General features: G+C 44.0%; 1 protein-coding gene across 1 annotated transcript; it reads left to right on the forward strand.

The window, feature by feature from the left end:
- Positions 1-7,587: 7,587 nt before the first annotated feature.
- HOXC10 (homeobox C10) lies at positions 7,588-11,599 on the forward strand. Its single transcript, XM_069879495.1, has 2 exons — positions 7,588-8,449; positions 11,313-11,599. The coding sequence occupies exons 1-2, from the start codon at positions 7,651-7,653 to the stop codon at positions 11,588-11,590; spliced, it is 1,077 nt and encodes a 358-aa protein (XP_069735596.1). The 5' UTR covers positions 7,588-7,650; the 3' UTR covers positions 11,591-11,599.
- Positions 11,600-12,970: the final 1,371 nt, after the last annotated feature.

Genomic DNA, 12,970 nt, shown 5'->3' on the forward strand with positions numbered 1-12,970 from the left:
CTCTTTCCATGTGACGTACAAACACACCAACCCAACCTGTTTCCTATTGCTCCCTGGATTTCATACACAACATCTTGGGAGCAGCTCTGGGTGACTTTGTTGTGAAATATTGAGGAGGGAGAAGGAGGCGAGGGGGGTGGCTTCTAATTGGCTTCTAATGTTCACTTGTTTTGGCTTCTTCACAAAGCAATTTAATTCTAATTTTGAAAGAAAGGAAAAGGAAAGAAAGGGAAAAGGGGAAAGGAAAAAAAAGAAAAGAAGGGAAAAAGAAAGAAAGGAAGAAAGAAAGGAGAAAAGAAAGGAAAAGAAAAAGGAAAAAAGGAAAGAAAGGAAGAAAGAAAGGAAAAAAGAAAGTAAAAGAAAATAAAGGAAAAAATGAAAAATGAAAGAAAGGAAGAAAGAAAGGAAAAAGAAAGGTAAAGAAAAGAAAGGAAAAAAGGAAAAATGAAAGGCAGGAAGACGGAAAAGGATAAGAAGAAAGAAAAGGAAAGAAAAAAAGAAAAAATTGAAAAGAGAAAGGCAGAAAAAAAGGAAAATGGAAAAAGAAAGGGAGAAAGGAAAAGAAAGGGCAAAACAAAACGAGGAAAAAAAGAAAAATGAGGAAAAAAAGAAAGAAGAAACAAGAAGCGTAGGTGGGAGGGGGGATCTGTAGGAGCTGGATGAAGGGGTGCAGAGCTTGGGTGCGTGGGATGGGGTCTCGCACCCCCAAGCCCCCTCCCCACCCCCCTCCCCGAGGTGCCAGGAGCTCCTAAACTTGACTGTGAGCTCAGAGAAGCCTCCTGGGTGTAAATAAAGAGCTTCAGCGCAGCAAAGAGCAGCCACGAGGGGAACCTCAACCCCTGGGGCCGCTTCCACCTCTCCTCCCGGCTTGGACGTCGCAGCTTGGGATCTGGGATTTGGGATTTCGCAAAAGCGAAGAGGAGAAGCCAGAGGGATTTGGCAAGCGGAGCAGCCTCGACCATCAATCGAGCTCAATCCTCGCCTGTGGATACGAGGGTGAATTCATTTCTTTGCCTACGAGCATCTTTTAGAGGAGCAGAAGCTGGATATAATTCCCAAATCCGTGATCCCCCTCCTAGGGACCCTGGTGGCCAATAACTTTGGCAAAAGGCGACTAAATCGCTTCTCCTGGCGAATTTGCTGCTCAAATATTGGGAAACCACCGGAAAAAAAAGGAGGAGGGAGAGTGGGGAGGGAGAAGGATCCAACACTGGGGGAGAAATTGCGGCTTGGAAGCAAAGGGTTTGCAAAATTGCGGTTTGGTTTCGCAATCCTCGCCAAGAATAGAAAGAGCCCCTCGAAAAATATAAAGGGACCCCCCCAGATAAAGAGGCTCCTGTAAGTAAATAGACACCCGAACTAAACAGGCACCAAAGGAAAGAAATAGGCACCAAAGAAAAGATATAGGGCCCCCAAAAGAAACAGGTCCCCCCCAAAATTCATAAAGAGCAAAAATAAATAGACCCCAGAAATACACGGAGCCCCTCAAAAATAAGTGGACCTCGAAAAATAGATCCAACAAGCCTAAATAGACCCCCAACAACTAAATAACAACCGAATAACCCTTCATAAATAAATAAATAGCCCCCTAAAAATAAATAGCACCCCCAAAAAGGAGACGCAGCGAGGGGAGCTCAAGGATGCTGAGAAATGTATTAAAAATATGAGTTATTTAGCCCCAAAATGGCTGCTCCTCAAGGCCTGGATTCTCATCCCATAAAGTTGGGGAATCCAGGGATGCGCAGCACATGTTGGATGGAAGCACGTTCCTCTGCTTTTGATAACTTCTAAATTACAAGATGAAACCACGAGAATGTGGTTTGCAACCTCATAAGGTTTGGGTTTTATTTTTTCTTAATCTGGAGTTGGGGAACGAGGCCATAAAAAAAACTTTATTCCTTTTGGGAAAGAGGGGGAAAAAAAAAAAAAAAGGAGGGGGGAAAGATTAATGTAAACATTACGATTGTTTATGTGCTACAAGTAGCAGAGTAAATTCGGTTTAATTGTTCGAAAGCGGATTCCTCGCTTTGAGGGAAGAGGCTGAGGGAAAAGTGCAGCCTCTGCTTTAAGGATGCTCTGGATCCAAACCGTCAGGGATGCAGAGGAGAAAATCTCTGGGGTGTGGGAAGCTTGGGAAGTGGGGGGATGCTCGGGTCCCCCCTGGGGCCAAAAGCTGCAGGAACGGGAAAAAAAAATACTAAAAAATACTAAAAAATTTTTTAAAAAGCGAGATTTCCAGCGCTTTTTAACTCAAATCCTCTCCCCGCACATCTGGTTCGTAGCACTTTGCGGCGCTGCCTGAGTTTGGGAGGTAAAACCCTTCAAAATTCGGCTAATAAAGCAAAATAAAGAGGTTTGGGTTCAGCCCCAACATCCCCAGCTGAGTTCAGTGCTAGAAATGCGGGATTTAGTTGTATAGATGTACAATATCTGTATTTATTCCTATTTTTTTCCTCCTCCAATCCCTTCTTCCTTTCTTACCCAAGGAGAAAAGGGGGAGTTGGTGGCCCCTGCTCCCAATATTCCATAAAAACTAGAATTAGGGCAATTCTGGAAGTGCAGCCGCTCGTTCAATTATCAGATTTTTAGCAAAGTTTGAAAGAATTAAATTTCCCTCTCGTCGTAGGAGAAGAAGAGGAGCCCTTGGCGCTTTGCTGTATTTTAACACGTCCTTGATTGTTCCTAATTTTTACCTTTCATCGTTTCTCCTCGCCTCTTCCAGCTCCACTTTTTCACTCTATCAAAGAGATTCTCCCAAATCCACGTTTCCCACTAACCGCTCGGCTCTTTCACAGCTTCAAAACCGCGTTTCCCACACCAAAAAGAAATAAATAAAAAAAAAAATCCCACCACTTTAAATTTTCCAAACGTGCAATAATCCGCATTTCACCCAGATTTCCCCACCTCTGTTAGAAATAATTATCTTTTGGGGGGTTGGATTTTATTTTTTGGGGGGAGAGGGGTGCGTGTGCAACCTTGAAGTTTATTAACGCGGTTGGAAAATTAAAGGAAACCTTTCAGCACTAAATAAACTCCAAAATCCCCGTGTCACCCTGCCTGCTCTCGCTTTATATATGAATTACACGACCCAAAAATTCGCTTTTAGGATCAAAGGGAAAAGGAAAAACGGGTCCCAACGCCAATCCAGGACTTGGGTGCTTGGAGCCTGCGATGTTGGGGGTAGAAAAGCAGTTTTCAATACCACCTCAAGGAACATAATATCATTCCATAATTCTTTGACTTAAGTTACTCGGGAAGAAGGAAGCAGAGTAAGAGGGATTGTAAAGTTTGATAGATTTCTTGTGGTGATAGTTTACAGTTTCTAAGCCAACATATAAAGGCGTGGGTTTTATTTTTGCATCGCTGTTATTGTACTCCAGTGTACTTTGTCATAAATCAGAATTATTTCCGCTACAACGCGGGGCGTAATACCGGCCAGAAATACAAATTTAAGGTAATCATTAAAGCGTTGCTACCAAATACTTCCTCGAAGCAAAAAAAAAAAAAGAAAAGAAAAGGAAAAAAAAATGTTTGTCATAAAAACGTAAGAAAATTTGGTAAAAAAAAAAAATACAATGGGCGCAAGAAGCGCTTTCTGCACATAACTCACGGTTAAATAATTAGATTGAAAAGGGGACAGGTAAAATATTCCGGGAAAGCCTGAGAGATGCTTTGTCTTGGGAATTGTAGACATTTATATACTTATTCCTCGGGGTGAAGGGGTTTTCTGCTCCCCCCCCCATTTCCCTGGCATCCCCAGCTCTGGTTTGGGGATACTGGGAGGATGCGGGGACATCCCGCTCCCTGCATCCCCCGCCTCGGACCCAGGAAAAGAAGGATAAAACCCATTTATTTTTGTGTGTATGTCTTGAAATTCATTGGCTAGAAGCCGCTGAACTGGCCCAAAAAGGCCGAGTGGGAGCCAGGACGCGGTTCCCCTAAAAGTGTGTAAAATTCCAAGTAGGTTATTAAAGTCCTTGCCACGGGTAGCCTCTCTCCTTTTAAGTTTTAATAGCGTTTGCTCGTATTTATTTTCTGTAATTAGAGTCGAGCATTTCTCCCAACGGGGGTTCCACTTAAGCTGATGAATTTTATTTCTCTCCCCATTAATGACCCATGTTTATCATACTTCTAATTATTTTTAACTTTAAACAATATTCGTTCTCCTGGAGACGCCTCCGTGCTGCTTCCCAACGCCAACTTTTCCTTTTTCCGAGGCCATAAAAACCCATCACGTCCAAGCCCCAAGATCTACCCGAGTCATATTTTGATGATCAATCTGATTTTATATTTATTCATCCCCCCCTTGGTCCTGAAGATGCTGATGAGCAACTCAATAAGAGGCTTGAAACCCTTCAAACATCCACATCGGTACCTTATGCTGGTAAAAACTGGCAACCAAGACGCCTGTGGAACGTGTAAATCTTTATTTTATACTCACAACGTTTACACATTCATAAAAGATGAAGTTTCCAGCGCTGGAATATTTTTTTTTTTCCTCCTCTCTCTAGCAACCTGGATTGGAAGGTTCCGCTCGACACGCTCTTGGTTCTGCAGAGGAGCAAATTCCAATTATTTCATGTCACGTTTGAGGTGTTCCCTGCAACTCCTTCACCAAAATGCAGAGAAATGCAGGGGAAAAAAAAAAAAGAAAATATCAGGAAAACATATTTAATCTTCAGGCAGACAATACAGGAAACTATGAGGTCAAATTTTTGCTGTCCCCCAAAATTCACATGTGTAACTGTTTGACTGAGCAGCATAAATTATTGAGCAGCCACATCAGCTGCAAAAATAAAGTAGAAGAGGGGGGGGGAAAAAAATCAAACCGGGGTTAAAAAAAAAAAAAAAGCAGCAATATAATACAAAATTGCATTGGTCTTTAATTTCATCACCTATAAATGAGAAAATATTGGCTCCCGTACTAAAGTTTTATTCTTTGCTTATAAATATTATGTGGAATTTTCGTTGGATATCATAAAAGTGAACGATTTCTATCAAACTGGTTTAAAAAGACCTATGCAGATAACACAAATAGAGGCAATAAAGAGGCAAAGAGCTTTCCAGGGGAACCAAATGGCGCCTGCAGCCTCCAGAGCTTTTTCTGGGCTGGGAAAGGGGCTCAAGGACCAGGATTAGCCACTTTTAGGCTTTTTCGGCCTAAGATATCGAAACTTCTTCCCCTTGATGCCCCGACAAGACCCGCGAAGCTCTTGGAAGTGAAGTCGAGGGGGATTTTACTGCCCCGCTTTTGAAAATCGTCGGGAAAAACAGGTTTGCAGACGTGAGAATATTTAAGCAGGACTTTGCCCTAAACCGTTACAAATCACCCCAAACGGTCAAGTTCCACTTTCTCTGCTCCAATGTTCTTTTTTTTTTTTTTCCCCACTATTTACCCCTTTTCCTTTTTTCTTCTTTTTCTCCCTCCCTTCGTTTTCTTCTTCTTTTTCTTCTTCTTTTTCTTCTTTTTTCGCCCCCTCCTTTTTTGTGTGTGTGTTTTGTTTTAATGAAAGGTGGCGTTTTCTTTTTGTTTCCCTTGAAAGTGACTCTGAACCCGTGTCTTTCTAATCGTAATGATCTTGAAATTCTGGGCTATCTCCCTTTTTTATTTATTTATTCGCCGTCCCCCTAATCCGCTGCTTCACCTCAAATCAGAATTCACCCCCCAGCACTTCAACATTATCTAAAATCTTAATTACTCCACGATTTAGTAAAGAAAAGCAAGTTGAGGGTGAGGGCACGACAGCCACAAAGGTTTCAATTCCGTCCTATTTAAGGCGTCAAATCTTGCTCGAAGATTTAAAATTTAAAAGAAAACAACAACCTGAGCTGCCACCGCAGCGATTTGCGCCGTGGAAGAGGAGAGAAAGTAAATTTTTGAGAGAAAAGTAACTTTCCTCGTGAAATCACCCCAGGAAAAATAAAATAAAAAAAAAAAAAAGGAATCAAACACAATCAAATCGGGAAAGTTTCCGCTTCCAAAGGTTTTTGCGTTATAGTTAGTGAATCCCAGGTTTGATTTTTTTTTTTTAATTTTTTTTTGTGCTTTCTAGCAGATATTTCCCGGAGAAAAAGAAGAAGCAGACAGAGAGACAGACAGACAGACAGGAGGGGAGAAAACCCACCTCACTCTTTTCACCAATGCGACCCCTTTTTTTTCCTCGCCACGAGGAATTTTTGGTTTTTTTTCCTTCCCTGCACAACGCCCCAGATGCCATTTTAGCCCAGAAACTTAAGACACTTCGGGAAGGAAAGTGGATAATTAAAAAAAGCTGTTTTCGCGGAGTCAGAGAGGGCGAAGCTGCTTTGCTGCGGGAAAACAAAAACCAGGGGAAAATAAAGCAAATCGAAGCTTTTCATCGTCTTTTCCTTCATTTAAAAAGCTGCTTGGGAAATATCCAACCTGCTCCGGGGTTTCAGGGAAGCGCCTGGCTGGAGGGTGTTCGAATTATTCCCCAATTTTTTCCACCCCCTCCCCTTCTTTTCCCACAAAAGCGGCTCCGAGCTCATCCCGCACCCCCCCCCCCCGCACCCCCAAACCCCTCCGGCCCCCCTAAAATCCCACATCTATTTAATAAGACTAAAAATAACGCCAAGAAGCAGCATCGGAGCAGCCGCTGAGCCCAGAGGAGCTCGCCCATCGCCAGCCTCGCTAGCCCAGAGGAGCTCGCCCAGCGCCAGCTTTACTAGCCCAGAGGAACTAGCCCCTTCCCAGCCTCGTTGCCCGGAGGAGCTCGCCCATTCCCAGATTTACTGAGCCCGGAGGAGCTCGCCCATCCCTAATCTCACTAGCCCAGCGGAGCTAGCCCATCCCCAGCCTTACTAGCCCGAAGATGCTCGCCCATCCCCAGCCTCGCCGAGAACGAAGGGGGGGTGGGGGGCACAAGTCGCACCCGAGCGGAGAAAGAAGCAGGGGGGGAGGCAACAATTAAAAATTTCAGTCCATTTTGGGGCTGAAAAAGCCGTTTTTTCCTAGAAAAATTGGGGAGACGGGGGTGGGGACGTTTTTTATTTTTAATTTAAATTTTACCCTCTGCCCCCTTCCTATTCGATTTTTTTAATTTTTGTATGTATATATATAATTTTAACATTTTTGTATGTATATATATAATTTTTTTATGGACATATATTTTTTTATTTTTAATGTATATATAATTTTTAATACTTTTAGTGTATATATATATAATTTTTAATTTTTTTTAATGCGTATATATAATTTTTTTTTAATTTTATGTATATATATAATTATTTTTTTTAAAATAGCGTTTCCCCCCGACCCCAAACTGGCTTCGCCCCCTCCCCACGCGTGGCCCCGTTGGTAAACAAACGCTCGGCGGGTCTCTCCGCCTTTGTTCGACGGGCAGGACCCGGCCCGGGGCTGCCAGATGTCGCTGTTGCTCCACGGAGCCGCTCCCGGTCCCGACAACTTGACCCCCGTGACGTCGCCCCCGTCTGAATCATCAAGGCCATTTTCAATCCTCATTGGCCTGGGCGTCACGTGGGGGGGGGGCTGGAAGGGGAGGGGGGTGGGGGGGGAGAGCGATGCGTGGATAATTATGGTGCTTGATATTTTTTTTTTTTTTTTTCCCCCCTAAAAAAAAGATGTCAGCCCCTGGCTGGAGTATTCCTCCTTAAAAACCCTCTCTGAAAATGTCATGTCCCAACAATGTGACTTCCAACTCGTTTTTGATGGACTCGTTGGCCGGTACCTGTAGAGGGGAGAATTATTCCTCCAGCCAAGGGATGTACATGCAGCCTGGGAGCGATTTCAGCTGCGGAGTCATGAGGAACTGTGGAATTATCCCTCCTCTTTCCAAAAGGGACGAGGTGAATAGCGCATCCCTGTCTCTCAGCACCTACCCGTCTTACCTGTCTCCGCTAGACACCTGGTGTGACCCCAAAAACACCTACAGGATCGAGCAACCTGTTGCGAGGCAGCTCCCATCCTGCTCCTTCCCGGCCAACGTCAAGGAAGAGAATGTTTGCTGCATGTTTAACGCTGATAAAAGAGCGAAAAATGCCACCGAGGCTGCTCTCTACCCCAACCAAATGCCTGAGTCCTGCCTCGGTGACCATGAAGTCCCCGTCCCCAGCTACTACCGAGCCAGCCAAGGTTACCCCTCCATGGAGAAGACGTCAAACTGCAGCAACCCCAACGAGTTTGAGGCGAGTTTTGAGTCCAGGGCGAGCCTGAACCCCAGGAACGAGCATCTGGAACCAGCACCGCCACCTCCTCCACCTCCTCCTCCTCCTCCTCCTCCTCATCCCCCGGTGGCTAAAGTGAGTTTCCCCGAAAACACAAACCCAGAGCAGACTCAGAACTCGTCCACGAGCGAGATTAAAACAGAAAAAAGCGCCCCAGCGCCTAAAATCAGCCCTTCGGAGGCAGAGAAAGAGCTGAATAAAAACACTGACACCAGCACTGACAACTCTGACAATGAAGCGAAAGGTAAGGGAGCCCTTCGTTACCACGAGCTAATTTCAGCAATTAGTAACCATCCATAGCTAATAAGAGCCCTGCGAATATGCAGCGAGGTGCTCTCTGCCCTGCCAACTTCTCCTCCAGAAATTGGCTCAATAATCTTGTGTATTGCTGCTGTCTTTGCGAAAAAAAAATATGGTTTTCCTAGAAATGTTGGGTTTGGTGCTCGGTTTGCTTGTGATGGTTTGGTTTTTTTGTTCTTTATATGCGTTCGAGCTTGAAAAAGGAGCAGAGAGCGATGTGAGAACTCGTCCTCTCGCTGTTTATCTGGAGGAAAATTGCTGTGCATGGGCTTATGCAAAGGAAAAAAATTGGTCCTTGCAATCAGAGCTGCAGAATGTGACGAGATGAGGTGGTTTTGCTGCGAAATCGCAGAGATTTGGGGTCGGTTGGTTGAGGTTTCGAGGTGTTTTCGAGGTGTTTTGTGGTTGGTTTTTTTTTTTAAGGTAAATGAACCTTGATTTTTTTTTTCTCTCCCTTCGTCTGTGCAAGCGCTTTATTTCCACGTACTCAGCGAAATCGTCCTCTTTGGCTTCTCTCGGGGCTCAAGTGGGGTGAAAAATTAAACTGCGTCGAGTCTAATTTGCAGTTATAAACATCTCAGGCTGGAGTTGTTGGCTGGGGTTGGTTTCCTTGCTTGGGAGCCTCAGAGAGGGAAAAGATGCTGCTTTGCTGCCTTTTATTCTTTTTATTTTTTTTTTCTTGGCGAATTGAGGTCTCGTTTGCGAAGGCAAAACCCGTTTCTGTGTGTGGAGCAGATGTTTTAAGTTTGGGGTTGTCTGAAAAGAGGCGTTCATGGAGCACATTTTATTTTCATCGTGGAGGTTGCATATGGCTTGAAATCTCTCTGTGCGAATATTCGGGTCGGTTTCTCTGATCATTCGATGCTGGTGGGTTCAGGAGCTTCTCTCAGGTCGATAAGTGGGAATCGTGTGAAGGGCTGGATTGAATTTCCCTAAAAAAAGTTGGAGTGAAAAATCTCCCTGCAGATCCAAGCGGCGGGTTGCAGGGTTTTGCCTGGGGTATGTGGATTAAAATATCCGCCGTGTGCGGGGCTCTGGGCTATAATTAGGGCGCTGGGTTATAATTAGGGCTCCAGAGCTGAGGGGCTGGGGTCTGGGGTGTGTGTGGGGACCCCCCTGCGCACACATCTTGGGGCTGTGGCGCCTCAAAACCTCCCCTCTGGCGTTTCCCCCTCTCAAATTGGCCTTTTTAAATCACAACCCAGAAATATATCTATTTTTTCCCTATATTTTTTAAATTATTTTCCCTTCCTCCCCCCATTTGTTGTTATTTTTTAATTTTTTTTTTAAAACACCGTTCCGCATCCAAAGGGAAATCATATTATCTGACAGATGAGTTACAATTACACACCAAAAAAAGCAGCAAAGTCAAGGTTATCAAAACCCCTACAAACTTATCTGCCTTCGCTCTCCACGCCAAGAGAGGTTTTGGTGGGAGTTAACCCCAAAAAAGGATGAAATCGGGCTGCGTTTGGCAATAAAAGGAGGAAATAAATGCAGATAAAGGGTGTTTTTTCACTTCAGGTGTTCAATTTAAAATAGGTGCGTGGAGAAAACGTGGTTTCAGGGATTTTGGTGGCGTTTCCAGAGGTTTTTCGTGCTGTTTGCAGCGTCCTCCCAGGCTCAGACCCATCTGAGGAAGAATTTCGTTTGTTTCTGGGTTTGTCGCTTCCTTTTCGAAATGTTCGATGGTTTCGCTTTTTCGTTTCGCTCGAATCCGAATTCGTGATTCGCGAGGAAGCCCTTTCTGATGTAATTTTGGGGCGAGGTGGAGTTTCCAAGGGGATTTCCAGGGCTTGGTGGAATTCGAGGTTTGCTCCAAACTCTTAAAGCGGCTCCAGGTCCCACCAGCAAATTTTGAAGGTGCCTTTGGCTAAATCCATATATTTTTAAATTTATTTTTTTCCCCTCAAATTTTACGAAGAAATCACTTCAATCTCAGGATCCACTTTGGTTTTTTTTCCCCCTCTCAGCTGAGGCTGCTGGTGCCAGGATTTTCTCATGACCAAATTCAAAGCCCAAGGATTCTCTGTGTTTATTTATGAACGTGTGAAATACGTTTTGCTTTTTGCCTATGGAGAAGAGCGTGTGGAGTGAGGAGAGTGTAGATGGGATTAAAATCACCTCCGGATTTACCTCTTTGTGCCCGCACGGCTCCTAAAGGCAAATCTATTTCATACATGGAAAATACACTTGACTGAAAGGCACCTCGGGAGGTCTCCGGGATGATCGAAAAAGGTTTATTTCCCCCCAAATAACACGGTTTGGGTAAATATTTCAGCCTCTGCGGTTCGTTCTCAAAACCTGGTGAAATTCTATATTTTTTGGATGGCAAAGGGTGACTTGGAGCAGCCCCAGGAGCTGCGGGGGGACTCCAAAAGCCCTTCTCCCAGATTATTTGGAATAAATGGCGTTTTCAACCCCTCCACCCAGCTTAGCGAAGGCAGAATAAACCCACACGGTGCTGAAGGAGCGCGGAGAGGGGCGTTTTCTCAGGGTTTTCAATCCCTGAGAGGTGGAGGTGTGTGGGGTTTTTTTTTCCATCAATTTGCACCCAACCACCTCTTTACCTCTTCCCGACCTGCTCTTTCCTCCCTGAAACCTGCAGGACAGCAAAGCTCCTTTTTTTCTGTTTTATTTTTTTTTTTTGCCCATAGGCGAGCTGCTTTCTTGTTTAAAAATTTAAAAAAAAAATAAAATATATATATATATATAATAAAATATTTTTTATCCAAGAGGATGGAGCCGTCGGGTAAGTTCTCCCCCCCATTCCCCGGGTACTTATGTGACGATGTTATTTTTAACAGAGGATATAAAGGCAGAAAACACGACAGGGAACTGGCTGACAGCAAAGAGCGGAAGAAAGAAAAGGTGCCCTTACACCAAGCACCAGACGCTGGAGCTGGAGAAGGAATTCTTGTTCAATATGTACTTGACCCGCGAGCGCCGCCTGGAGATTAGCAAGAGCATAAACCTGACTGACAGACAAGTCAAAATCTGGTTTCAGAACCGCAGGATGAAACTCAAGAAAATGAACAGGGAGAACCGAATCCGCGAACTGACTTCGAATTTTAATTTCACCTGAGGGGTCCCCACCCCCCCACCCCCCCCCCGTGCAGGCGAGGGAGACAGAGAGAGGCAACACACACACAAATCAATAAGCCCTGCGCAGTTTGAGGGCTTATTTTATTTTATTTTATTTTATTTCTCTTTTCTCCTGGGTATAACTGCAATGCGTATGCAAAAATTAAAGGACCTCAAGTGATGTGGGTATTTACAGTTGGTAGAGAGCAGACGCAGCGCTCTGAGCATGAGGGTATATATTGCATCCGTGTTTCTATGTAAAATAAAGATGGAGATGGTTGCTAAAAAACCACCTTGTAAAATGATTAAGTTATTTACGTGCAGCACAAGCCAGAAGGACCTTTCTCTATGCATTTTATGTTTAGGATAATAGGTGCGTCCAGAAGTTTGCTTTTCATATTCTAGTGTAGTCTGCCTATTGTATAATAATTAAAAAAAAAAAAAAGGCTAAAAGATGGATTTCATATAAGTGTCTGTAAATTAAAGTTGCAGTGGGAACATCCTCACATCCCGTAGTTACCCAGTTTCCCCCAATGAAGTGATACTATCCACCATATATTTAAGGCAAAAAGAAAAAAAATTAAAAAATAAAGCAGTATTGGTATCTTATGATGAAAAAGTCCATTTCTCGTGGCTGTGTTATTTAAATATATTCTGTATGTGTTATACTTTGCATGTATCTTCCTTTATGGAGCAAAATAAATTTCATAGAACCGTGTACAAGTGGGTTTTTTAAAGTGTATTTTTTTAGAAACACTTTTTTTTTTTTTCCCTCCTATGTAGGTTTATTTTTTCCCCAGGACTCATCCTTTTAAGGCTTCCAGGAGAGTATCCTAGCGGGTTTAATATAAGTGAGAGACCATAACGTTGATTTAAATATTATCCAGGTGACCACAATAAGTCAAGGTCATAAAACAGTAATGTCAGGACAGTCTTGGTAAGCGCTGGAGGTGGATTTTATGATCTGCAAATATAATGTGCTGCAGCAGTAAAAGATGCATTTAAAGGTGACTGTGGAGGAGGGAAGGAAGGCAGAGCTGGAGCAGCAACCTTGGGATGCACACTCCTCATTGCTTTGGGTCTTTTTGAGGGAAGACACGCTCCTTATGGGGTCTAAGGGAGAATCTCTATCCAAGGGAATACACTTCAATAAAACAGACCATGGGATGTCAAGTGGAAGGAGCAGCAAGGTAAGGGAAGCGATTTCTTGGCTGTCTGCATGCCTGGAGCACCAGTGGAGATATTTTCCTCGGTTCCAAGGTAAAACGAGCCGAGCTGAACTTACACTTTGAAGCTGCAGCCTCACCGATGTGTCTCTGCTCCGCGTTTCTTGGAGGATTGGAGGATTGTTTTCTCCCCGGGAGAGGTTTCTATGCGTCTG

The sequence above is a fragment of the Phaenicophaeus curvirostris genome, chromosome 38, assembly GCF_032191515.1.
Source record: "Phaenicophaeus curvirostris isolate KB17595 chromosome 38, BPBGC_Pcur_1.0, whole genome shotgun sequence".
Classification (NCBI taxonomy): domain Eukaryota; kingdom Metazoa; phylum Chordata; class Aves; order Cuculiformes; family Cuculidae; genus Phaenicophaeus; species Phaenicophaeus curvirostris.

Coding starts and splice junctions, on each gene's coding strand:
- HOXC10 (XM_069879495.1), top strand. CDS start 7,651: ATGTCATGTCCCAACAATGTGACTTCCAACTCGTTTTTGATGGACTCG. Junction 8,450..11,312: donor CTCTGACAATGAAGCGAAAG/GTAAGGGAGCCC, acceptor TATTTTTAACAG/AGGATATAAAGGCAGAAAAC.